This window comes from Bufo gargarizans, chromosome 1 (assembly GCF_014858855.1).
Source record: "Bufo gargarizans isolate SCDJY-AF-19 chromosome 1, ASM1485885v1, whole genome shotgun sequence".
NCBI lineage: Eukaryota > Metazoa > Chordata > Amphibia > Anura > Bufonidae > Bufo > Bufo gargarizans.
This window is the reverse complement of record NC_058080.1, coordinates 269,897,314-269,925,015: the sequence shown is the minus strand read 5'-3', so window position 1 is coordinate 269,925,015 and position 27,702 is coordinate 269,897,314. Positions and strand designations below refer to the sequence as shown.

The window sequence follows — 27,702 nt, the reverse complement described above, 5'->3', positions numbered from 1 at the left end:
TTAGCATGCAAAGCAGTAAAAGTCCTGCCCTCATTATTTTTGTGGTGGGCGAGGAAAGCCCTCCTGGTGCTTTTTGCGGTCTTGTTAAACTTAGTCATACACATTTAACATTTGTTCCAGCTTGTTAATTTGCTAAAAACTATAATGCTTGCTGTTATTTGCGCAGTTGAATGTATAGGAGTGTAATGTGAAGGAAGACTAAGGTTGAAACAACTCAAGGCAGTGTGCTGAAATGATCCATTTTCACAGCAGGCTGATGGCATTGTTGCTGTGTACAGTAAGCATTAAATATGTAATTTGGTATTGCATATTAATTGCGAGTACATTTTTATTCATAGAAATCCATAGAAAGTTCCTTTATGTAACCTAACGCGCTGTAAGCACACATGGGGTCTTTTCACTGGAGCTATGTCTGTACTTATTAGAAACTATGAAACTGCTATTTACAGTAGATTCTTTTCTTGCCATTACAATGTCTCTGTGGGTCACCTGGGGGTCTAGTGCATCAAATATTCCACATTTTAAAAGTAGGATGCTTAAAATACCCACTAATGCTAATGTTTAAGCTTATTAAAGTCTCCCGCCAGTTTAGTCAAACTTTTAGGGTATGGCCACATGATCGAGTTTCTGGATGCAGTTTTGGAAGCCAAAACCGGGAGTGAATTGAATCTTATCTGTCCAAAACTGCCCGTGTGGCTGTACCCTAAAATATTAGGCTGCAGTATGGTATTTCAACAACACACCCCACCATCGATTCCCCATAGAACCAGATCTTATAGCCATAAAAAAGGACACTTAAATGCATCCATCTTTTGTTCATGTGAAGCTGCTCTTACTATGGGCATAAGGGCCACTTTACACAACCATATATTTGAGTCCGCATCCTTTCCACAATTTTGCAGGATGGATGTGGACCCATTCATTTCAATGGGGCCGCAAAAGATGTGGACAGCAAACAGTGTACTGTCTGCATCCGTACTTTTGTTCTGTGTCCCCGCAAAAAAGATAGAACGTGTCTTCTTCTTGTCCACAATTGTGGACAACAATAGGCATTTCCATCATAGGGCTGGCTGTTCCGTCCCGGAGCGCACACGGCCGGTATTTGTGTTTTCTGGATCTCCAATTTGCAGACCGCAAAACACATATGGTCATCTAAATGAGCCCTAAGCCTTATTAAAGTCAATAAAGCCATACAAAGAGATGTATATGAATTACGGCAGCAAACCCAGCTCACTAGATTCAATGTTAAATAGGTGGCTACTCTTGGATGATCCCAGTTAAACTATAGAAGAAACAGAAACTTCCTAGAGCTCTCATGTTGTCAACCATTAAAAAAATTGAAGTAGTACCTGCTCTAGAGCTTATTCGGGCTTTGTATATGTTTTTTTTATAGTATTGTATAAATACATTTATGGATTTATGGTATATGTTTATATAAATTGCTTGATTGTTTTGTCTGGTACAACATAGCGTACTACATCTCCCTGAGTGTTCATGTTGCTTAGATGTGGTATTATGTCTTGCCAATAGCGTATGAGCGTATATTATATATAGTTATATAGTTTATTAGAACATTTGATATGCATGTATTTGGTCTAAAATTCCTTTTTGTATTTACAGGCAGCCCAACAATGACACACCGAAACATGACATCTTCTAGTCTGAATGACATTTCAGATAAGCCTGACAAAGATCAAGTAAGTGGCGTGGCTGGAAGCACACGGAAATGCATGTTTTGCGGTTTGAAAAATGGACATGTAAATAGCCCCATTATGAGAACCTGTTACCATATAATGCAGTGCAATATGCAGGCAGCTTGTTATAGAGCATGAGCAGCTGAGTAGCTTGATGAAAAGATTCTGAAAAAATTGTATTTTATACATTTATACTGTTTCTCTGTATTATGTAAACTTAATACCTCCCCTAAGTAACAGACAATCACTTATAACACCTCCCCTGTGCACAACTATCAGTGACTGACAGCTATGTCTGTATACACACTTACACAGAGAATGCAATCAGTCACTGATAACACCTCCCCATGTACAGCTATCAGTGAATACCAGCTATCTATGTATGTACACTTACACAGAGAATACTATCAATCACTGATATCACCTCCCCCGTGTACAACTATCAGTGACTGAAAGCTATCTATGTATACACACTTACACAGAGAATGCTATCAATCACTGATAACACCTCTCCTGTGTACAGCTGTCAGTGACTGACAACTATCTCTGTATACACACTTACACAGAGAATACTATCAATCACTGATAACACCTCCTCCGTGTACAACTATCATTAACTGACAGCTATCTCTGTCAGATTTACTGTATACTCACAATGCTATTAATCACTGATAACACCTTCCCTGTGTACAGCTATCAGTGACTGACAGCTATCTATGTATACACACTTACACAGAGAATACTATTAATCACTGATAGCACCTCCCATGTGTACAGCTATCAGTGACTGACACCTATTTATGTATATACACTTACACAGAGAATACTATCAATCACTGATAACACCTCCCTCATGTACAGCTATCAGTGACTGACAGCTATCTGTGTATACATACTTACACAGAGAATACTATCAATGATTGATAACACCTCCCCCGTGTACAACTATCACTGACTGACAACTATCTCTGTATACACACTTACATAGAGACTACTATTAGTATCTGATTACACCTCCCTGTGTACAACTATCAGTGACTGACAACTATCTCTGTATACACACTTACATAGAGAATACTATTAGTAACTGATTACACCTCCCTGTGTACAACTATCAGTGACTGACAACTATCTCACTATACACATTTAAACACAATGCTATCAATAACTGATAACACCTTCCCTGTGTACAGCTATCAGTGACTGACACCTATCTATGTATACACACTTACACAGAGAATATTGTCAATCACTGATAGCACCTCCCATGTGTACAGCTATCAGTGACTGACACCAATCTATGTATATACACTTACACAGAGAATGCTATCAATCTCTGATAACACCTCACCTGTGTACAGCTATCATTGACTGACAGCTATCTGTGTATACACACTTAAACAGAGAATACTATCAATCACTGATAACACTTACCTGTGTACAGCTGTCAGTGACTGACAGCTATCTCTGTATACACACTTACACAGAGAATACCATCAGTCACTGATAACATCTCTCCCATGTAGAATTATCAGTGACTGACAGCTATCTATGTATACACACTTACACAGAGAATACTATCAATCACTGACAGCTATCTGTGTATACACACTTAAACAGAGAATACTATCAATCACTGATAATACCTCCTCTGTGTACAACTGAATTTAGTGAAAACTGAGGTGCAAAAGCATAAATTACAAGTTTTACCGAATGTTTTCCCACAAAGCTATACATCAATCTGCTCAACTTCCTCTTCTCTATAACCTGCTCTCTACATATTCCACTGCATTCTGTGACAACTAGTCCTCTTTAAAGGGTTTTTCCCAGTATAGAAAATAATATTATTGCTAAATAATGCCACAGATAATTAGTGAAGCTCTGACTCCTGGGACCACCACTCATCGTCTAAGGTGCAGTAGCTTTATATAATTGCTGTGGCTCCTTTACTGATTTTCCCTCATGCTTGCTGTGCAGGGGTCTACAACACAGGCCCATCCACTGGGTGGGACGGGTGTTATGCAAGAAGACTGGCGAAGGGACATCTGTTGCCTTGTTTAATGGATCATTGGAGGTTCCAGTGGTCCTAGTAATATGCCATACAATTCCTAGATAAGAATAACCCTTTTTACTAACCATACTGATTGGAAAACATTTACTTTTCCCATTGAAACATATTCTGTGTATAACAGGGTTTAAAGTGAAGTGCCAGGTTGGAGCCACTTGAAATATTATAAAAAGAAATGGCATTATAATCAGCTTCCTTTTGAAAAGTTAGAACTGGACGTAATCCCTTTTGTTAGAAGAAGTGATTGCTATAATAAGCCTTTTGGGATGGGCGATTTCCCAGTCTGAATTCTGTGAATGAGCTGTTCTCAGGCGACTCATATGGTGGTCTGATGTGTGCTTTCAGGTCCAATTTATTTTTGCACATACAGTGGGTATGATTTTCTTGAAAATCCCTAGAATACATAAATAAAAGTTCTAGGCATATATGCAGAAGGTGACAGCTCTACATATGAGTCCAGGTTGCTTCTTTCTATTGTAAGTTGGTGCCGGTGAATAGTTTAGAACTGCGCAGCAATAGATTAGAGAAGTCCTATTGATAGGCCTTGCCTGCCATAGGTGTTACTGGAGGTGAAATGATTTCACCTTCAGAGATGGAGGCAGCTGCTGAAAGACTGCTTTCCATAATCCGATTATAAGCTCTAAGCAGCATGACTCTCATACACTGCATGGAGAATAAAGTGGCCAGGAAGCTCATTGTGCAGGATCTGGGGAGAGGTACAATGACGAATTTCCTGCGGTGTAGCTTTAAACATAATGTGATAACAAATGTCATTAAAGAAGTGGTAAACCTGAGGCACAAAGCTTCTAAAAGTGCAGCTAAAAATATAGATGTGCAGATGATTAGAATATGGATATGCAATTATTTAGCATGTTAAAAGGGTTGCCTGGGCTCTAGACAGTGTCAGATTGGAAAGCCTAGGGCCCACCTAGTCAAATTTATTTTGGGGCCCACTGTATGGATACATTCAAATATTATCTGCTCACATAGCTTCAGACAAAAGCAAGACGCTACAAGATGATTGTTTATGGGGGTCCCTGTAGTTACTTTGAGAAGGTGGGTCCCTAGGAAAAGAGAATTCTGGCGGACTTAGTTTGTACTCACCATATAAGTCATCTCAGCCACCTTGTTGCATCTACAGTATAATAATAAACTGGGTAGTTTCTTAAATAATCTACACAGTTTTTTTATATGATCATAGGCTGGTTGAGAAGTTGTACACTACCTATTTATATGTAGTGCAGTAAGCCTACTGTATTTTTTATCACTTGTGCAGAGGTTGGGAGAATAGGGGCCCACCTTGCTCAGGGGCCCACCGGGGATTCACCTGTACCCCTGTGTGCCAGTCCGAGCCTGGCTCTAGATATTGATGACCTATCCAGGTCCAACATCTGGCATCCCCACCAAACCCAGCTGTTCTCAGCAGCCAATAGCTCAATATCTAGAGCCCTGACAATCTCTTTAACAATGCAAGACACATCATTATGTCATTGGAACTATATACAGTAGCTGCACTCGCACTGTGGATATTGTTGCATAAATTTTGGCGACTAAAAAATCAGTTCCAGTTTTTTTGTTCATCTCCCCTCCCAAAAAAAATGAAATAAAAGTGATCAATAAGTCATATTTAATCCCAAATAATACCAATGAAAACATCACTTCCTTTTACAATAAACAACCCCTTCAGAGCTACATTGACAGAAAAGTCAAAGGACTTTCTCTGTTCATCAACTTCTGCACCAATGGGGTCACATGCACTGCTGCCAAGGACTGGCCTTAGTGGTGATGTATCCTCAAGCAGCCTGTGACCCAGCAGTGATGTGCCACTTGGGATCAAGTCAGCGCTAATAACAGCACAGAGCTAATTAATTTATCCAGACTTTTATTTCATATCATTGCATCTTTATCTGTAACCCAGAGCTTGTGAAAAAATTTGTTGCCAGCATGTATGAGAAATGGTGGAAATCCAGCATTTTTACTAGTACTAATTCTACATCATGGGAGAGTGGGCACCACATACCACATACCTTGAAAACCCCTCTGAGCAGTAGATCAGAAGAAAACAATGATCAAAATTACACAATTGTATTGCTGTTAGATCATAAGAAAGCTTGGAAGCAGCAAACTCTTTACTTTTCTGAACTAAAGTGACAAATGAACCACTACATAATCAATGAGAAACTAACTGTCCTGTCTGGGAACCTTGGGCGGTCTACACATTTCCAGCCACTTCAGTATATTTTTCTGGGGTGGTATTGACTGCATGTTGTACATAGGCCCAGGCCAACTCCTTAGTGTTTGCCTTATCACTCCCTTTAATCCAAGCCTAATCTTGGTTGGTATGACTGTTTGTCATTAATTCATGGACCTCCATTTGCTCAATAGTCCTGGGCTTCAATAGTCGGGCCATGGTCCAACGACCACATTTTGAGAGATGAGACAACCCCTTTAAGAAGTTATCAAAAACATTTTTGTGATAATTGTTAATTAGAAATCAGAAAATTGATTAAAAAAAAAGAGTTTAATACAACTTCCCCAAAAGCTTTAGATTTCAGCTAATCCAAAGCTTTTGAAATTCATTTCTTAAAGATCAGAAGACAGAGAAGAAGGCTTTTGCTACCAAAAAGGGATAATAGTCTGCAGTTTTTAATAAAAAATAAAAAATATGACATTGCAATGTCTTTATAATGTTTGTTACCACCCTCTACCATCCATTTACCTACTACCATAGATGTTGCTGTCACTTTGACATAACTAAGGCCTCTTTCACACTTGCGTTGTCCGGATCCGGCGTGTACTCCACTTGCCGGAATTACACGCCGGATCCGGAAAAACGCAAGTGTACTGAAAGCATTTGAAGACGGATCCGTCTTCAAAATGCTTTCAGTGTTACTATGGCACCCAGGACGCTATTAAAGTCCTGGTTGCCATAGTAGGAGCGGGGAGCGGGGGAGCAGCATACTTACCATCCGTGCGGCTCCCGGGGCGCTCCAGAATGACGTCAGAGCGCCCCATGCGCATGGATGACGTGTCCATGCGATCACGTGATCCATGCGCTTGGGGCGCCCTGACGTCACTCTGGAGCGCCCCGGGAGCCGCACGGACGGTAAGTATGCTGCTCCCCGCTCCCCACTGCACTTTACCATGGCTGCCAGGACTTTAGCGTCCCGGCAGCCATGGTAACCATTGAGAAAAAGCTAAACGTCGCATCCGGCAATGCGCCGAAACGACGTTTAGCTTAAGGCCGGATCCGGATCAATGCCTTTCAATGGGCATTCATTCCGGATCCGGCCTTGCGGCAAGTGTTCCGGATTTTTGGCCGGAGCAAAAAGCGCAGCATGCTGCGCTATTTGCTGCGGCCAAAAAACGTTCCGTTCCGGAACTGAAGACATCCTGATGCATCCTGAAGGACGGACTGTCCATTCAGAATGCATTAGGAAAATCCTGATCAGTATTCTTCCGGCATAGAGCCCCGACGACGGAACTCTATGCCGGAAGACAATAACGCAGGTGTGAAAGAGCCCTAATGCTGTCCTTGCATTAAAGAATTTGAATGGGGTTGTAGACCCCACAACTTTTATGGCAAGTGGGACACTTTTGATTAGATTCAAACTTCAGACTGATTCGAATCTGATTGCTGAATCACAAGAATCAGACTCAAAGAAATTTGTAAATCTTCCTGACTAGCTCTACATGTATATAGAACTGAGATTCTTAGGCTCATCCTTACACTTTCTCTTAAAACGATATTACTGTAATCCTGTACTTTTCTTTCCTGCACCTACTGGCAGAAGAAGTTATTTTTCCACTTAGCTCTGAACAAAGCACGGCCAGCCTTACTTTGATGGCCCAAACAGATACAGTTCAAGGTTTTATTGCTTGATATGAGGCATGTCTGAAGAGGAAAATCAGCACAGATTAAGTTATGCTGCATTCTTATTATCATGTACTGTAGTTATTTTTAGTTTTGTGAGACAAAGACTATGATGTTTGTGATATATATGAAAAATCTTACTCATAATTGCCATTTGAAGGGATTTTTTTCCAGTTTTCATGAAATATGAAACATGAGACATACCTAGGGGCACATTTATTAAGACCAGCATTTTAGATGCCGGTCTTAATAAACCCCTAAACTGGCAGTGGTTCTGCCGAAGTTATGAAGAGGAGCAGGCCTCTCCATAACTTAGGTGCATCCAGCGCCAGTTCCAAATGTATGACAGTTTCCGAGCTGTCTTACATTTAGACCATTTTCTATGCCTAAATCTGATTTACCATACCATGCCCATTTCTTTTTGGAACTAGCATGAACTAGGAGAAGTCACAGATTACGGCACAACTAGCTATAGGCGTATTTCAGCTTAATAAATTACCTCCTTAGTGTTTCAATTCCTCATTTTAAGGGCTCATACACATGAACGTAAAGGCTCCATAGCCGTGCTGTGGACCGCAAATAACGGACTGCAATGCACGGGCACCGACATTCAATGGGTCCGTGATCTGAAAGCCCACAGAAGCGCTTTGTAGTGTTTCCATGGGCTTGCGATCCGTTCCTCTGCTCTGCAAAAGATAGGACATGTCCTATCTTTTGCCGTATCTTGCTGATTGCGGACCCATTCAAGTCAATGGGTCATTTGTGGTCCGCAATACAGGCACGGAACCCTTACGGTCGTCTGAATGAGCCCTGAACATGGTGTTTGAGCTGCTGGCAGCATTTATTGAGCAGTATGACCTAAGCAGATTTATATATAGTTTTCTGGTAAAGCATTCAGTATAAGTTGTATTTAATTCATTTAAATTCCTTCTCTTTCTGGGCTTTAGAGTCAAAAAGGTGGTCCTGTCAGTGATTGACAGCCATCTATATATGGACAGTCATAGAAGGAAGGCTGTGAATCACTGGTTGGATCTCCTCATTGACTTCAAAGCCCAGAAAGAGCAGGAATTTAAATCTATAAAATACAAGTTTTACTGAATCTTTATACAACCATATCAATCTGCTCAAGCATGTGCCCTGTCACTTCCTTTATTTTCTATAGGACTGCCAGAGATAGCTCAGTACGGTCCGACCCCCACCAATCATTTTTTTTTTAACATAGCACAACACATTTAAGATCTAAGCTTGCTGTCATTGAGTTAAAAACAGGTATATTAGGAGCCAGGCATGACCAGAACAGGTTTTCAGCCATCGTCTAGTCAGATTAGCTCTCTTCTAAGAGAAATATAATTGTCTCTGTAGGTAAACCTAGTGGAATTAGCTACCCCTTAGTCATTTTCCAAAGCTTTAACAGGCATTGCAACTCTTCACAATGTTTCACATACTGTATGAACGTCCTTCCTCAGGCCTGACCAAGGATGACTTACACATCTGAAATGCTTCCATATATATTCACTATACACTATGATACATTAATGTTTAATTCAATAAAAGGATCTTCATCTAATTGATGGTTTGATGTCTCTTTGAAAAGAAGCCTGTTATTTGCACATTACTAATAGAGCTAGATGAGAAGACATTTATCTTCAGTGTGAATACCATTATCTTTGGAGTCAGGGACCATGGTCCCATACAGTTACATGCATGGCCAATCCCCTTTGTATGTCTCAGCTTGCCATTGTGCCTTTCAGACATTGTCAACTACTGTATGCCCTCCCTTCCTTAAAGAGATTGGGGTAAGCGGAAGATGGCTGTGTGGCTACCTCTCTAAAGTAGATTGACAGGAAGGCACATCCTGTGGGGCTCTGATATCGGCCCTGCCAGAGACTGAACTTGGCATATGAATAACCTTCAGCAGTCCAGACTACAAAGTAGTAAGATGTAACAATTCTTGATGGTCACCTCGGCATGCTGACAACTCATTTACACATTGCAGACCTGTACAAATAGTCTCTTGTAGTGACAAAAGACACCCTGGAAGGATGTGAATACACTGAGGGAGTCACAGTAGACAGTACTAGAAACGAAGAGATGGAATGTCTCCATGAGCTTGTTTTTGCAGGCTTTTTCTTCATGTGTTACCATATCAACGCTTATTTATAATTCAAGTAGAGTGTTCCTGTTCGCCTCGGATGAATTAATCACAACTCCGGAATCTTTTAAGTAGTTTACGTTCATTTTAGTAAGACTTTATGAACTTACACTGTGGTTCCATATACTGTATAATAACAGTCCAATGACAGATGTCCTCTGTTAAAGTATTTGTCACACAAAATGTTTTGGGAACAAAATTTTGAACTGGACAAAGGGAAATTGAGAGCTCACATAATAAGATATTTATTTAAAGGTGTTTTCCAGGAATTTGATATTGATTGCTTATCCTCAGGATAGGTCATCAATATCTGATCGTTGGGGGTCCAACTTCCGGCACCCCTGCCAATCATATATTTGAAGAGGCCACGGTGCTCCAGTGAGTGCTGTGACCTGTTCACAGCTTACCAAGCACAGTGCTGTACATAGTATAGTGTAGTATACTGCAGCTTAGACACAGTCACTTGAGCTGAGCCATGACCAATGTATGTGATGTCACTGGAGCACCGCAGCCTCTTTAAACAGCTGATCATCAGGGGTGTCAGGAGCTGGACACTCACCAATCACATGTTGATGACCTAATTTGAGGCTAGGCCATCAATATCAAAATCTTGGACCACCCCCCTATAAGAGACAATATTATCATATCACTCCCTCAGTGTGGACAACATAAATTCCTGTCTGTGGACGAGAATTATAAGGGATGTGTTATAATAGTCTACAACCATCCTGCAGTTACATAAGACATCAAGAAAAGGAATATTCAGTCTCTGACCTGGTTTTCTTTCAGTGAACTGTGTATTACCAGTAGGAAAATGTAGAGAATCTTTTGTACAGTGTTCCATCTTGGCAAGTTTTTACTTTCCTTTAGTTGCCCAACTATAAGGAGTTGTCTCATCAAAGACGACCCCTTTAATAGGAAATCTGCCACTTTGGGGACTCCCTTCCATATAGCTGATATGACCAGACAGATATTCCACTGCAGGTGAAATATATAGGGTTTATTGTTACATGGCTGCTATTCAGATGTAATACATAGATAGCTTGTATCCTCCAGAGAGAAACCACTGCTTTTTAGTGGCTCTCTATACTCAAGCCTCAAGCGTTGGATCTTCTCTATGATGTCCATATGTACCAATAGACAATAATAGGACAACCACTTTTAAAGAGAACCTGTCTGTTTTAGTACCTGCTTGCATTCGCCATGGAATTGTGGAGTTTCTCTGTTATTCATACCAAAAGTTTCTGAAAGAATTACTAAATGAGTGTTACCAGTTAGAGGTGTGTCTCTGCTTTGGCAGCACTGATTGATGGTATAAGACTGTACAGGGACACCCCACATCCCCAACTAGTATCACCCATTTGGCAATTCTTTCCTAATAGAGGAATTATTATTCGCTCGTCCTCATTCAAATTCATGGTTTCTGGTTAGCAGATCGCTGTTTACACAGGACAATCTGCTGCCCCTTAAGCCATGATTTAATGCGTTGCATGAAAGATCGGCAGCACATTTGCACAGGCCTATTATTGGAGTGAACATTCGTAGTAACTTTAGTACCCCAATAATCGACCTGAGAATTATACAGTTTAATTCCACCTCTCAAATATACTGTATTCTCACTTTATCGAGGTCTGTTAGCTCTTCTTACATGCCTGTTTTAGTACAACCCCACTTCCAAAAAAGTTGACATACTGAGTAAAATGTATAATAAATATTAAAAAAAAAACTGAATGCAATGATTTGCAAATCTCATAGACCCATGTTTTATTCACAGTAGATCATAGAACACATATCAGATGTTGAAAGTGAGACATTTTACCATTTTATAGTACATGATGGCAGCGACACATCTCAAAAATCTCAGGACAAGGGCTTTTTACCATTAACTACAGTCAGTAAGTGTCAGGGAAGTGAGGTGAACAATTGCTGGAGTATTGGGAGAGGAATGTTGTCCCATTCCTGCTAAATTTTTCATTTAATGATGCTCCAAATGCTTTCTATTTGAGAAAGGTCATAGTCTGCATTCAGCCAGTTCAGCACCCGGACTTTTCTTCTGTAAAGCCATTGTCACGGCTGGTGGTGGGGGAAACCGCCAGCCGTGCGGTGCCAGGAGATGGTAGGGTTACCCCTTGGCCGGGACCACAGAGTTAGGGAGCAGGTCACCTCCTATTGCGTCCCTAACGCTGACCCTGTCTCCTATCTGTATGAGCCGACCTTGGTGGTAGGAGGACTCATACGCCGGAACCTTAAAGTCCCTACGAGCCCTCAAGTCGGCCCTGTACTAGGGGACAGAGTGAGACGACCTGCTCCTCCTAGACACGGGGGAGCAGGAGTCTCAACGGCCAAGCAACACAGGGGAATACAACAACAGACTTATGGCAGTGACAGGCAAATGGGACCAACACATCACTCACCTGCCACAGACAACAAACCCTGGATCCCATGTGCAGGTGCTGCAGTTCAGACACCAACGAACACAGCACACACCAGACATCCCACAGGAACCCAGGACCACAAGCCGCACCAACATAAAACCCCACACACACCTGGAACACCATGAAACATAAGAATTTACTGACAAAGGTTTTATGACCAGAAGGATGGTCCTCACCAGGCAGATGGAGGAGACAGGAGGCTGCTCCAGCCAGCATGGCTGAGAGCAACCTACTGAAGCCTGCAAGAGACTCAGGCTATATAGGCCAAAAGGCCCCACCCACCAGTCAACCACACCCAGTGACATCACACACACTGGGAAGGAAGTTAACCCTTCCAGCACACAGAAGGGAAAACACACATATAAGGGGAAGTGCACATAATACATAACCCACACCAACCCACTCACCTGTTACCGCCAGCAACGGCATGCGTGGCCACCATGTTCTGGGGGACAGCCCGCAGGCCGAAACCCTGCCACCACATGCATACAACAACAGACGTTGCCGCGGACAACCACAGGTGAAGGGAGGTGTCTACGTGCATACAACACATAATCTCGTGCACCACAAAACGACAAAGGGAGTGCACATAAAACACGTTGCCAAGGGCAACCGCACGCATGCCTATTGTCCGCGGCAACCGCACCTGAGGCAAACAACTAAGTGTCCCCAGCTGCGGTTGACAACACCAAACCACGGGCAACCGCATGCGGCTCCCAAGGAGTCACGACCATGACCAAGGGTCGTGACAGCCATGCTGTTGTGATGGATGCAGTATGTGGTTTAGCATTGCTCAAATATGCAAGGTCTTCCCTAAAAGAGAAGTTGTCTGGGTGGGAGTGTATGTTCTTCCAAAACTGCTATATACTGTTCAGCATTTATAGTGTCTTTCCAGTTGTGTAAGCTGTCCATGCCATAGGCACTAATGAAACCCCATACCATCAGAGATGCAGTCTTTTGAACTGTGCACTGATAACAAGCTGGATGGTTCCTCTCCTCTTGAGTCTGCAGAACATTGTGTCTGTAGTTTAAAAAAATAAAATCAAATTTTGATTCATCTGACCGCAGAACAGTTTTCCATTTTACCTCAGTCTATTTTAAATGAGCTTTGGCCCAGAAGAGACAGCCGTGTTTCTGATCATGTTGACATATGGCTTCTTCTTTGCATGATACAGCTTTAACTTGCATTTGTGGACTGCACGGCAGACTGTGTCCACAGACAGTGATTTCTGGAAGTGTTCCTGAGCCCGTGCAGTGATTTCCAGAACTGAATCTTGCCTGTTTTTAATGCAGTGCTGCCTGAGGGCCTGTAGACCATAAACATACAGTATTGACATTCTGCCTTATCCCTTGCACACATAGATTTTTCCATATTCTCTCAATATTTTAATGAAATTATGTACTGTAGATGGTGGTACGTTCAAACTCTTTGTTATTTTGCATTGAGGAAAATTTTTGGGGGAAATGGTTCTGCAATTTTTAGATAAAGATTGTTTTCAGATTGATGAATCTGTGCTCATCTTTGCTTCTGAGAGACTACGGTACCTCTCTAACATGCTCTCTTTATACCCAGTCATGTGACTTAGTAATACATTTTTCCTACAGTTGTTTTTTATTAGTGCCACTTATTTTTTTTAGCCTTTTGTAGGTTCTGTCCCAACTTTTTTGAGAAGCTTTGCTGCCTTCAAGTTCTAAATGAGGTTTTTTTTTCATGCGATTGTAAAATGTCTCGCTTTCAACATCAGTATAGGTCATCAGTATCTGATAGATGGGAGTCTGAAACCCAGGACCAATGTTGATCAGCTGTTTGAGAAGGCAGAGGCACTCACGGTAGCGCTTCTGCCTCTGCTCAGCTTTTCCTAGGCCAGTAATGACTCATTCAACAGTCACAAGGCCTAGGCACAGCTCAGCCCTATTGAAGTGAATGAGGCTGAGTGCGATACCATCCAAAGGTACTGTAAAATATACGGTGCTGTGCTTGGTGAGCACAGAGAATGCCACGGTGCTTACAGGAGAGCCAGTGCCTTCTTAAACAGCTGATCGGCAGGTGTCAGACGCCTACCAATCAGATATTGATGACCTATCCAGAGGATAAGCAAAATGTCAGAAAACCCTTTTAAGCATACATTTCAAGGAGCATTTCATAGCAGCAAATTGTAGGGTTCTAATAAAAAGTGCTCCAAAGTTAGTATTTACTAAAACATAAGAAAAAACTAACAAAAGAAATACAGTATCCGGAGGAGAGCTGACAAGCTCCCTTTGAATTTCTATCCTTCGGTGTTTCTCCATTGCGTCTTCCCACAACTTTAATAGGGAGTCGGTGTGTTTTATTTATGCTCATCTATTGACGGCCTACTGATCTCTTTCTAAAATGATTTGCTTTAGTTTTTTATTGGAATTCACATTTTAATGTAATGTACGGTTAGCTAAATTGTGACATTTTATAGGCCCACAAATTTCAGCTTATGAAGCAGAAACAGGTGAGAGAATTTGCATGTCTGGCACTGCATGATAACTATTGGTAGAGTGAACGATATACTATAGGTTAAGGGCTTCTGTCTCCCCACTAAACTCATATTTTTGTTTTTGTGTACTTATAATCCCTATCCTGCGATATTGCCATACATTATGTTATTAATAATTTTTGTTCAGTAGATTTAGCAAAAAACGTACTTTTAAGATATGCTAATTACCTGTCTACCAGCAAGTAGGGCGTCTACTTGCTGGTAGCAGCCGCAGAAACCCCCCCCCCTCCTTCTGTTGATTGACAGGGCCAGCCGCGATCTCCTCCTCCGGCCGGCCCTGTCAGCATTTCAAAAATCGCGCACCTGTGTTGATTCGGCGCAGGCGCTCTAAGATAAGGAGGCTCACCAAAAGAGAAGACGTCATCGGCGCAGGAGCACTGAGGGAGTGCTGAGGAGGCGAGCCTCCTTATCTCAGAGCGCCTGCGCCAAATCAACGCAGGCGCGCGATTTTTGAAATGCTGACAGGGCCGGAGGAGGAGATTGCGGCTGGCCCTGTCAATCAACAGAAGGAGGGGGCGGTTTTCTGCGGCTGCTACCAGCAAGTAGACGCCCTACTTGCTGGTAGACAGGTAATTAGCATATCTTTAAAGTATGTTTTTTGCTAAATCTACTGAACAAAAATTATTAATAACACAATGTATGGCAATATCGCAGAATAGGAATTATAAGTACATCAAAAAAAATATGAGTTTAGTGGGGAGACAGAAGCCCTTTAAAGAGTTTCACCAAAACCCTATAAATAAAATTTAGAGAGCACTGGATGTGATCACATATAAAAGGGGTTATATGAGATTAGGACAAAGGCTTTTTTTATTTTTAACAGGAACAGTGATGCTGTAGTCTATGGGCTATATGGTATTACAGATTAACCCCATTCACTTGAGTTTGAATGAGCAGTAATACCATACTCCTCCCATAGAAAAGGAAGCGGTTTCTGATGAATAGATGCACTTCCTGACCTTAAACATTAGTGTGTACATTGCTTTCTACATTAATCATCATTTATATTGTAGTTGAGGAATTACGCTATAAATACCCAGATTAGAGATAAGTGAATTTCATATTTTGAAATTCGTTCACGCTTCATTTGGTGGTAAAAGGTGAATTACATTATGGATTCCGTTACCACGGACCATAACGCAATTCTATGACTGAATGCATAACAGAATGCCTTTAGAGGCATTCCGTTATTCATTCCGTCATAATAGAAGTCTATGGACTGCAAAACTGATCCGTCCCGTTTCCGTTATGCAGGGGAATCCTCTCCTGCATAACGGAAACGGGACGGATCCGTTATGCAGGCCATAGATTTCTATTATGACGGAGTGAATAACGGAATGCCTCTAAAGGCATTCTGTTATGCATTCAGTCATAGAATTGCGTTATGGTCCGTGGTAACGGGATCCATAACGCAATTCTGCTTTTACCACCAAATGAAGCATGAACAAATTTATTAACATGAAATTCACTCATCTCTAACCCAGATATTGCCAATATCTGTACTTGTCTCATTTGTAGATGATTTCCACCAGTGTTACTCTTTGTATAATGTTTATATGTTGGGTATCTGGTGTTTACTGTACATACTTTGCAGTATGTTCTTAAATTCAATGTGAAATGATGTGTTAGTCAGGAACAATGTAGATAAAATGTACATCTTGATCAGAAGCATGCTGTACTGGCTGCCATCAATCCTGACATACTAGAAGCGAACCCGGCCGCGGAGGTTGTGTCTGCAGGTATCTTGAGCTTTGTCCTACAGATTGCCTGTAGTGAGTCAATGTGCTTTACTTTTTTTTTACTTGAATAGTGGATTTTATTTTAGGCCACTTTCACACTTGCATTGTCCGGATCCGGCGTGTACTCCACTTGCCGGAATTACACGCCGGATCTGGAAAAACGCAAGTGTACTGAAAGCATTTGAAGACAAAATGCTTTCAGTGTTACTATGGCACCCAGGACGCTATTAAAGTCCTGGTTGCCATAGTAGGAGCGGGGAGCGGGGGAGCAGTATACTTACCGTCCGTGCGGCTCCCGGGGCGCTCCAGAGTGACGTCAGAGCGCCCCATGCGCATGGATCATGTGATCCATGCGATCACGTCATCCATGCGCTTGGGGCGCCCTGACGTCACTCTGGAGCGCCCCGGGAGCCGCACGGATGGTAAGTATGCTGCTCCCCGCTCCCCACTACACTTTACCATGGCTGCCAGGACTTTAGCGTCCCGGCAGCCATGGTAACCATTGAGAAAAAGCTAAACGTCGCATCCGGCAATGCGCCGAAACGACGTTTAGCTTAAGGCCGGATCCGGATCAATGCCTTTCAATGGGCATTCATTCCGGATCCGGCCTTGCGGCAAGTGTTCCGGAGTTTTGGCCGGAGCAAAAAGCGCAGCATGCTGTGCTATTTGCTGCGGCCAAAAAAACGTTCCGTTCCGGAACGGAAGACATCCTGATGCATCCTGAACGGATTTCTCTCCATTCAGAATGCATTAGGATAATCCTGATCAGGATTCTTCCGGCATAGAGCCCCGACGACGGAACTCTATGCCGGAAGAAAAGAATGCAGATGTGAAAGAGCCCTTATCTGTATCAATATGTCTAATATGGGTAGGAAGCTCCTGACTCTCCCCCGACAGATGATGGGGGAAAGAAGGATCAGCAAAGTCAATTTTTGTGCCCTATCCTTTTGTATTCCCTGGAAAAAAGCCGACACCAGAAGTGTTTGGCCGTGGCTCTCTCTCCTCTCCCCACTGAGTACACATACACGTTTTGCCTGGCCAAACATGTACAGTACAGACCAAAAGTTTGGACACACCTTCTCTTTCAAAGAGTTTTCTTTATTTAATGACTATGAAAATTGTAGATTCACACTGAAGCCATCATAACTATGAATTAACACATCTGGAATTATATACATAACAAAAAAGTGTGAAACAACAGAAAATATGTCATATTCTAGGTTCTTCAAAGTAGCCACCTTTTGCTTTGATTACTGCCTTGCACACTCTTGGCATTCTCTTGATGAGCTTCAAGAGGTAGTCACCTGACATGGTCTTCCAACAGTCTTAAAGGAGTTCCCAGAGATGCTTAGCACTTGTTGGCCCTTTTGCCTTCACTCTGCGGTCCAGCTCACCCCAAACCATCTCGATTGGGTTCAGGTCCGGTGACTGTGGAGGCCAGGTCATCTGGCGCAGCACCCCATCACTCTCCTTCATGGTCAAATAGCCCTCACACAGCCTGGAGGTTTGTTTGGGGTCATTGTCCTGTTGAAAAATAAATGATGGTCCAACTAAACGCAAACCAGATGGAATAGCATGCCGCTGCAAGATGCTGTGGTAGCCATGCTGGTTCAGTATGCCTTCAATTTTGAAAAAATCCCCAACAGTGTCACCAGCAAAGCACCCCCACACCATCAGACCTCCTCCTCCATGCTTCACGGTGGGAACCAGGCATGTAGAGTCCATCCGTTCACCTTTTCTGCGTCGCACAAAGACATGGTGGTTGGAACCAAAGATCTCAAATTTTGACCCATCAGACCAAACCACAGATTTCCACTGGTCTAATGTACATTCCTTGTGTTCTTTAGCCCAAACAAGTCTCCTGCTTGTTGCCTGTCCTTAGCAGTGGTTTCCTGGCAGATATTCTACCATGAAGGCTTGATTCACACAGTCTTCTCTTAACAGTTGTTCTAGAGATGTGTCTGCTGCTAGAACTCTGTGTGGCATTGACCTAGTCTCTAATCTGAGCTGCTGTTAACCTGTGATTTCTGAGGCTGGTGACGCAAATGAACTTATCCTCCGCAGCAGAGGTGACTCTTGGTCTTCCTTTCTGGGGGCGGTCCGCATGTGAGCCAGTTTCTTTGTAGCGCTTGATGGTTTTTGTGACTGCACTTGGGGACACTTTTAAAGTTTTCCCAATTTTTCGGACTGACTGACCTTCATTTCTTAAAGTGATGATGGCCACTCGTTTTTCTTTACTTAGCTTATTTTTTCTTGCCATAATACAAATTCTAACAGTCTGTTCAGTAGGACTATCAGCTGTGTATCCACCTGACTTTTCCACAACGCAACTGATGGTCCCAACCCCATTTATAAGGCAAGAAATCCCACTTATTAAACCTGACAGGGCACACCTATGAAGTGAAAACCATTTCAGGTGACTACCTCTTGAAGCTCATCAAGAGAATGCCAAGAGTGTGCAAAGCAGTAATCAAAGCAAAAGGTGGCTACTTTGAAGAACCTAGAATATGACATATTTTCAGTTGTTTCACACTTTTTTGTTATGTATATAATTCCACATGTGTTAATTCATAGTTTTGATGCCTTCAGTGTGAATCTACAGTTTTCATAGTCATGAAAATAAAGAAAACTCTTTGAATGAGAAGGTGTGTCCAAACTTTTGGTCTGTACTGTACATATGTGGGGGAGCTGGGAGGTAGCTGGAAGAGATACTGTAGCTGTCAGCTGAACAATCATTTGGCTAACAGCTATTGAATAGGTATGGCTGCCCTTAGACCTTACTGATGATATGTCCTGTGTGATAATAACAAAGATTATAGACCATTGAAAGGGAACTTGCACAGGTTCTATATAGATTAATGGTGGGCCCCTCAAAATCATTTTGTTGGTGGTACAATTACTTGTGACATGATTTTGTCTCCTTTACCAAGCTCTAAATATGATTTTTCAGAGGAGAAACTCATAGATTGTTCAGTGTCTAACCCACTGAGTTATAGTTCACATGTATACTCCTTGACAATATCCAACTACGGATTGTACTCTTGCCAGAGTCTACAATGCAGAAGTATATCAGGATTCTTCAGCATATCTTTTTCAATTGTTTTATTTTAAAAGTTGCCTTATTCAAAACATAAAAACTCATCTATATATCAGTGGAAGCATTATGAGAATATTCTGGACAATCTTTAAGTGGTTTAGATCATTTCGGTAGAGGTGCCTCATGTAGGTTCAACAGTTACTGCCTATCTTTTTCTGTTTAAATAATTGTGATAATATAGTTTGTCTTTTCTGTCGTAACATAAATAATTTCTAAGACTTCTTTTTAAAGGGTAGACTTCAATCCAACCGTAATACTGAAAATGAATATACACAAATAGGCCTGTGTTGTGAATAAAAACTTTAGATCCTTGAGTAAACATATTAATAAAATGAACAAATAATCATAGTATCAAATAACATTTTTATGAATAAAACATACAGTACAAAATACATTAAAGCAAATGCACAGCTACAACACTGGGGTCTAGTAAAGTGGTTCCACTTACTATATTAAACGGTCAGCAATGTCTAACAGTGGACAATAACATATATGAGAGTTTTTGGAACCGCGCTGCTCTGGACCAGAGCAGCGCGGTTCCAAAAACTCTCATTACCTGCATTTCCAGTGTGATACACCTACCACACTACTCCGGAACCAGCAGCAGCACAAGCAATTTGTCTGTGTGAGGATACAGGACTGACTTTTTTATTGTTGACAATAACATATAGCATATATAACATAAATCTAGCCAAATCCTGTATCACAAAATGTATACAGTGTGTATATGAGGCATAGGTTAAAATGATAGCAACAGGGCACTCAGGAGTCCCAACACATACTTCCTCTTCTACCCCAGAAGAAGCATGTAAGGAAAACTTGCAATGGGGCTTCTGGGTGTCCTGTTAAGAAGGCATACTTTTGCAATCATTTTGAACCTATGCCTCATACAGTATATATTTTCTTAGTGCTATACTATTACCGTATTTTATGCCTTTGTATTTAATTAGGCACATGCAATCTATTATTGTCCATATACAGGGTCCCACCTTACCAGACCCCAGTATCAAAGTGCATTTTCTTTTACTTATTTCTGTATTACACATTTAGGCCCCTTTCACATGAGCGAGTATTCTGCGCGGGTGCAATACGCGATGCAAATGCAATGCGTCCGCACGGAATCCAGACCCATTCATTTCAATGGGTCTGTGTACATGAGCTGTGATATTTACGCATCACTTATGCGTTGCGTGAAAATCGCAGCATGTTCTATATTCTGCAATTTTCACGCAACGATGGCCCCATAGAAGTGAATGGGGCCTGCGTGAAAATCGCATTGCATCCACAAGCAAGTGCAGATGCGATGTGATTTTCACGGATGGTTGCTAAGAGATGTTGTTTGTAAACATTCAGTTTTCTATCACGCATATGCAAAACGCAGTATAACCTGCACGATAAAAGCTGAACGCGATCGCAGACAAAACTGAATGACTTTATTTTACGAAATCGCACAGTTTTCACTGAACGCATCTGCAACGCATCCGGACATAATCGGCACACGCTCGTCTGCAAGAGGCCTTAATACGATTAATTATGCAATAAATATGTGATTTGATTCCATGATTACTTTTGCATTGTGTTTGATATTTTTTGTGCAGTTGACTTCAAGCACGTGTCACTCTTGTGGTATGTGTGATCACTTGTACTGACATTTCACATTGTGTTTTTTTTTAATATATATATTTCCTGCATTTATAGATAATATCATAGTCGGGATCATAGTTATTACTATGTATATAGGGTGTTTATGTATTTACACCTGCATGTACTCATGCATGTTTAGAGGCTTGCTGATTTATTTACAACCAATTTTAATTATGTGCCACCAGCTGCAGTTGTGCTACTGTACAAATAAAAAACTCAATGATGATCTCAAAATGTTTAAAATATATGCATGCAACTAACTCATATTATATCTCTTTTTCTCCTAGCTAAAGAACAAATTCATGAAGAAGCTGCCAAGAGATGCTGAAGCCTCCAATGTCCTTGTTGGAGAAGTTGACTTCTTGGAGAATCCATTCATTGCATTTGTCCGACTAAAGGATGCAGTCATGTTTGGAGCCCTCACAGAGGTTCCTGTGCCCACAAGGTACCATAATACATTCAATTTTCTGTCCTGTGGAGTCTATTCAGTATCACAGTTGGCTCCATCGGGACCCTCATTCTTGTTATTGGAGAGGTCCTTGTAGTGGATCCCCATGCAGGCAGAAAATTATTATCTATCCTGTGGATGGATAAGTTTTGATTATAGGAAGGCATTTTAAGGGTACAAAAATTTTGCTTTGGAAATTTCTCCTGAAAATTTTCAAAGGGAATCTGTCGCTACAATTTTGGAGTATTATTTGCTCTAAAACATAAGCAAACAAGGAGTCCAGATCGAAGCTTAAACAGCGGAGGAATGGGGGGCAGTAGGGAAATAAAAAATGGCGATATGTATTTCTTGTATTCAGTACCGCTCATGTATTACAGTAAATAATAGTTCAAGATCGTGGTGACAGATTCCCTTTAAGTTTCACTCTTCCCAGGTAATTCTCAGACAAGATGTTGTATAGATTTGACTTTGACAGCTACATTATAGTATAAACAATAAAATAGAAATACTTTCATGCATAATATTAATGGAAAAACCTTGCACATTTTATATTTTTGTTTTCAAAAATCCATTATGTATTTATTATCTTTGGCACCAAGTTTTATCTGTGAGTTAACAGTTCGTTCTAATTTATATTTGTGAAATGTGAAGCCATTTACATTATCTAAATATGTTGAAAATCTGATGTAAAAATCTCTGGAGAGCAGTATGTTTAGCAGAAAGTCTCAGAATTCTGCAAGCAGCCATTTGTGAAAACTGAACAAGCTCTCATCTGCTGTTGTAAATACCAACTAAAAGCTATGGTGCACACTGCTCAATATCATATTGAGTAGTGTTGGTCGAGCACCAAGGTGCTCGGGTGCTCGAGTAGAACACCTCGGGATGCTCAGGTGCTCTACCAAGCACCCGAGCACAATGGAAGTCAATGTGAGAACCTGAGCATTAAACCAGGCACCCCCTGCTTTGAAGAGGGGAGGGTGCCTGGTTCATAGGAAAAGGTCAGAAATTGATAGAAACACCACTGAATTGTTTGGGGAACAGCATGGGGAGGATGTCTAGATGCATCTTGGACTCCCAGGTCACTGCTGGGAGCGATGTTGTCAGAGTAGTACGCCACTTTTACAGACTGACAATAATGCGCACCAAACAGAAGATAAAATCGATTTTAGAGGAAAAATTGTTAGGAAACATTCTTTCCTGTATATTTACTTGTATATAAAATGCAAGTGGTGCCAAATATTACAAGGAAGAGACACTACCATACAACCTGTATTTCACATAAAGGAGGGCCTCATTCACATTGTTATACAATTGTTCAGGTAGTGGGACTCCTACACTCAAAAAGCCTATGAACTAAGTGAAAGGGCTGCCAAAAATTACAAGGAACCAGTACTCCAATACACCCTTAATTACACATAAAGGAGGGCATTATACACACCCTTGAAAAATTGTGATTGATCGCCTGCTGGTGACCCTCAAAAACATTAGGAGCAAGGGCCTGCTGGTGACCCTCTAAAACATTATGGGTGAGGGCCCGCTGCTAAGCTGACCCTTATAAAACATTAGGAGCACGGACAGCCTAATAGGCATGTTGATATGATGGAGGAGGAGGAGGACGAGAAAAGGGAGATTGAACATATACCCTTTATAGTGGTGGAAGGGGTGCAGGGGAATAAAGTGTATTGAATACACTATAAAAGCCACATTTAGAGTGCCTTTATGTTCATCCGCTTTCCTCTGGTGGAGTAGAAAAGTCAGGGGCAATCCAGGCCTTGTTCATTTTTATAAGAGTCAACCGGTCAGCATTTTCAGTTGACAGGTGGATGCGCTTATCAGTTATTATGCCCCTAGCAGCACTAAATAAACGCTGGTGGCGGGGCAGGCCAGCACCTCCAAGGTGTAGAGCGCCAGTTCATAACACGTGTCCAGCTTGTACACACAATAGTTGTAAGGCACACAGGGATCACTAAGGACGCTGACATAGTCTGCTACATACTCCTTCACCATCTTCCAAAATGTTTCCCTCCTTGTGACACTAGGCCGCGCATCAGGTTAAGGGTGCTGGCAGGGTGTCGTAAAACTGTCCCAGGCTTTGGACAGTGTTGCGCTGCCTTTGTTGGAACTGCTGTGTGTCCCCTCCTCGGTTGGTCAACGAACTACGTACTCTGCAGCCAGCATTGTTAGCTGAAAATGTTATGAGCATTTTTTCAACAAGGACCTTCTGGTATTGCACCATTTTGCTCATCCTCTCCACCATAGGAATGAGAGATAAGAGGTTCTCTTTGTAGCGGGGGTCGAGAAGTGTGAACAACCAGTAATCGGTGTTGGCCAAAATGCGTACAACGCAAGGGTCACAGGAAAGGCAGCCTAACATAAAGTCAGTCATGTGTGCCATAGTCCCAACAGACAGACATGTCCTCATCAGGAGGATGACTCTCAATCTCCTCATCCTCTTCCTCCTCTTCTATCCACCCATGCTGAACAGATGGAATACAACTTCCATGGGTACTACCCTCTATAGCGGAGGCAATCGTCTCCTGCTCCTCCTCCTCATTATCATCATTCAATTTGTGCTAAGAAGACAAACTAAGGGTGCTCTGGCTATCACCCTGTGTACTTTCTTCCCCCCGTTTCCACCTTTTCCACATGCAAAGCGTCCGGCTTAATTGTGACCAGCGAGTGTTTGAGTAGACACAGAAGTGGAATGGATACGCTGATAATAGCGTTATTGCCGCTCACCATCTGTGTTGATTCCTCAAAGTTGCCTAAAACCTCACAGAGGTCAGACATCAATGCCCACTCGTCGCTTGTGAAGAGCGGAAGCTGACTGGAAAGGCAACAACCATGTTGCAGCTGGTATTCCACTACTGCCCCCTGCTGCTCGCAAAGTTTGGCCAAAATGTGGAACGTCGCACAACAGTCGGTAAGTTGGCATTTGCAAGGGCTGCTACAGCGTTGCCAGACCGGCAGAAGCTGTAGATGACCTGCAGAAATGGGCACACACACGGCGCACCTTAACCAGTAGCTCAGGCAAATTGGGGTAGGTTTTGAGAAACCGTGGAACCACTAGGTTAAACACGTGGGCTAGGCATGGTATGTGTGTGAGCTTGCCGAGCTCCAAAGCCGCCACCAAGTTACGGCCATTATCAGACACAACCATGCCTGGTTGTAGGTTGAGTGGCGAGAGCCACAGCTCAGTCTGGTCCCTTATCCCATGCCACAGCTCTGCAGCGATGTGCTGTTTGTCACCTAAGCAGATCAGTTTAAGCAAGGCCTGTTGCCGCTTCCCGACTGCAGTGCTACACTGCTTCCAGCTAGAGACTGATGTCTGACTGGTGCTGCAAGATGATAATTCAGAGGTGGAAGGGGAGGAGGAGGCGGAGAAGGAGAAAGGGGGGGGGGGGGGTTGCAGCCACTAACGTAGGTGGTGGCAGAAACCCTGATGGAGGAGGAGCCCGAAATCCTTGGCGTCAGTAGCACCTGTGCCATCCCAGGGTACGACTGGCTCCCGGCCTCCATAACATTCACCCAGTGTGCCGTCAAGGAAATGTAACGTCCTTGGCCAAAAGCACTTGTCCACGTGTCAGTCGTTAATTGGACCTTCCCAATAACTGCGTTGGTCAGGGCACTGGTGATGTTACAGGACACATGCTGGTGAAAGGCTGGGACTGCACACCGTGAAAAATATTGACAGCTGGGGACATCAGACTGTGGAAAGCCTCAGTGTCCACAAGCCTAAATGGCAACATTTTCAGGGCCAGCAATTTGGAAAGGTGCGCATTTAGTGCTATTGTCTGTGGGTGGGTGACTGGGTATTTGCGCTTTCGTTCAAAGGCCTGGGGTATAGACATCTGTACTCTGCACTGGGACACAGGAGTGCTATCTGATGGTGCTTGCGAAGGTCCTGGTGCATGGCGGGAGGGGGCCTGCTTCTTGGACAGGGGATTGTCCAACACGTAACACACAGGAAGGGAAGGCAGTGGTGTGACCCGCAGACACTGGCTGTGGACCCAGTAGTTCGGCCCACCTACTAGGGTGCTTTAATGCCATGTGGCGGATCATGCTGGTGGTGGTGAGGTTGCAAGTGTTCACGCCCCTGCTCATTTTGGTAGTGCACAGGTTGCAAATGAAAATTCTTTTATCGTCCGCACTTTCCTCAAAAAACCACCAGACTGCGGAACACCTACCCCTTGGCAAGGGAGATTGCCACAAGGGGGTGCTTCGGGAAACAGTTGCAGGCCTGTTTGGTGTGGCCTTCTACCTTTTGCCACCCCACTGCCTCTTCCAGCCTGTTGCAGTGCTGTGGATCCTTCTACCTCTGTACTGCTGTCCTCGCTCGGTTTGCCACCTTCCCAGGTTGGGTCAGTGACTTCATTGTCCGACACCTCCTCTTCCACTTCCTCACTCTGGTCATCCTCCTGACTTGTTGACCTAAGAACAACCTCAGATATTGACAACTGTGTCTCATCCTCATCATCCACCTCGTGAAACACTAATTGCTATTCCCCACTGTCAAGTTCTTCTGACTGTGGATGTTCCAGAGTTTGGCAATCAGGGCACAAGATCTCATGTTCCTCTTCAAGTGGGATTGGCCCAAATTAAGGAATGGTGATGAAAACAGCTCCTCGGAATATCCGAGTGTGGGATCACTTGTTTGCCAAGACTCTCCATGGTGGGTGGAAGGAGTTTCAGGGTGAGAATTCTGTTGAACAGACTCTTGACTACTGAGACTGGACTTTGTGGAAGACAGGGTGGTGCTTAACTGACTGGAAGCATTATCTGCTGCAATCCAACTGACCACCTGGTCGCACTGGTCTGACTTCAAGAGTGCTGTCCTGTGCCACCCTGAAAACTGGGACTTGAAGCTAGGTATCGTGGATAAGTGTGTTTCTTGTGCGCTGTCAGCAGGCACAGTTTCACCATGCCCAGGGCCACGGCCTCTGCATGCACCATCAGCAAAATGGCCTCTTCCCCGTCCCTTACTGCTCGCCTTGCGCATATTAAATGGTATATATGCTTGTACGTCACACGTACAGTAGCGCAGGTTTTGTAAGTGTATGCGTAAAGTACACAGAATTTCACATATATTTTTAGGATGCGCACATGTTAAACAGGAGGTATAGCGCAAGTAATGTCGCTGTCACCACCGCCTAATAAAAAATTACACTGAATGAATGTCACTGATATTTAGAAAGCGCACACATTAAACAGGAGGTATAGTGCAAGTAATGTCGCTGTCACTACCGCCTACAGAAAAAGTACACTGGATGTCACAGATATTTTTAGGCTGCGCACACGTTGCACAGGAGATGTAGCGCAGATAATGTCGCTGTCACCAGCAGCAAAAAAAATTACACTGAATGTTACTGGTATTTTGGTTACGCAAACGTTATACAGAAGATGTAGCGCAGGTAATGTAACTGTCCGCAGCGGGCACAATCTACAGAAAAAGTACACTGGACATCACAGATATTTTTAGGCTGCGCACACATTACACAGGAGATGTAGCGCAGATAATGTCACTGTCACCAGCGGCGAAAAAAATTACACTGAATGTTACTGATATTTCTGATACGCAAACGTTATACAGGAGATGTAGCACAGGTATTGTCACTGTCCGCAGCGGGCACAATCTACAGAAAAAGTACACTGGACATCACAGATATTTTTAGGCTGCGCACACATTACACAGGAGATGTAGCGCAGATAATGTCACTGTCACCAGCGGCGAAAAAAATTACACTGAATGTTACTGATATTTCTGATACGCAAACGTTATACAGGAGATGTAGCGCAGGTAATACAACTGTCTGCAGTGGACACCGTCCACGGAAAAACTACACTGGATGTCACAGATATTTTTAGGCTGCGCACACATTACACAGGAGATGTAGCGCAGATAATGTCACTGTCACCAGCGGCGAAAAAAATTACACTGAATGTTACTGATATTTCTGATACGCAAACGTTATACAGGAGATGTAGCGCAGGTAATACAACTGTCTGCAGCGGACACCGTCCACGGA

At 42.7% G+C, this 27,702-nt stretch overlaps 1 protein-coding gene across 4 annotated transcripts in view; it reads left to right on the top strand.

The window, feature by feature from the left end:
- Positions 1-27,702, top strand: part of SLC4A4 (solute carrier family 4 member 4) — a 262,656-nt gene that overhangs the window by 180,202 nt on the left and 54,752 nt on the right. For all 4 annotated transcript variants that reach the window (XM_044303049.1, XM_044303032.1, XM_044303059.1 and 1 more), the window contains exons 7-8: positions 1,621-1,697; positions 21,516-21,673. In XM_044303049.1, the coding sequence (XP_044158984.1) occupies positions 1,621-1,697; positions 21,516-21,673 (235 nt within the window). The remainder of the gene's footprint in view (positions 1-1,620; positions 1,698-21,515; positions 21,674-27,702) is intronic.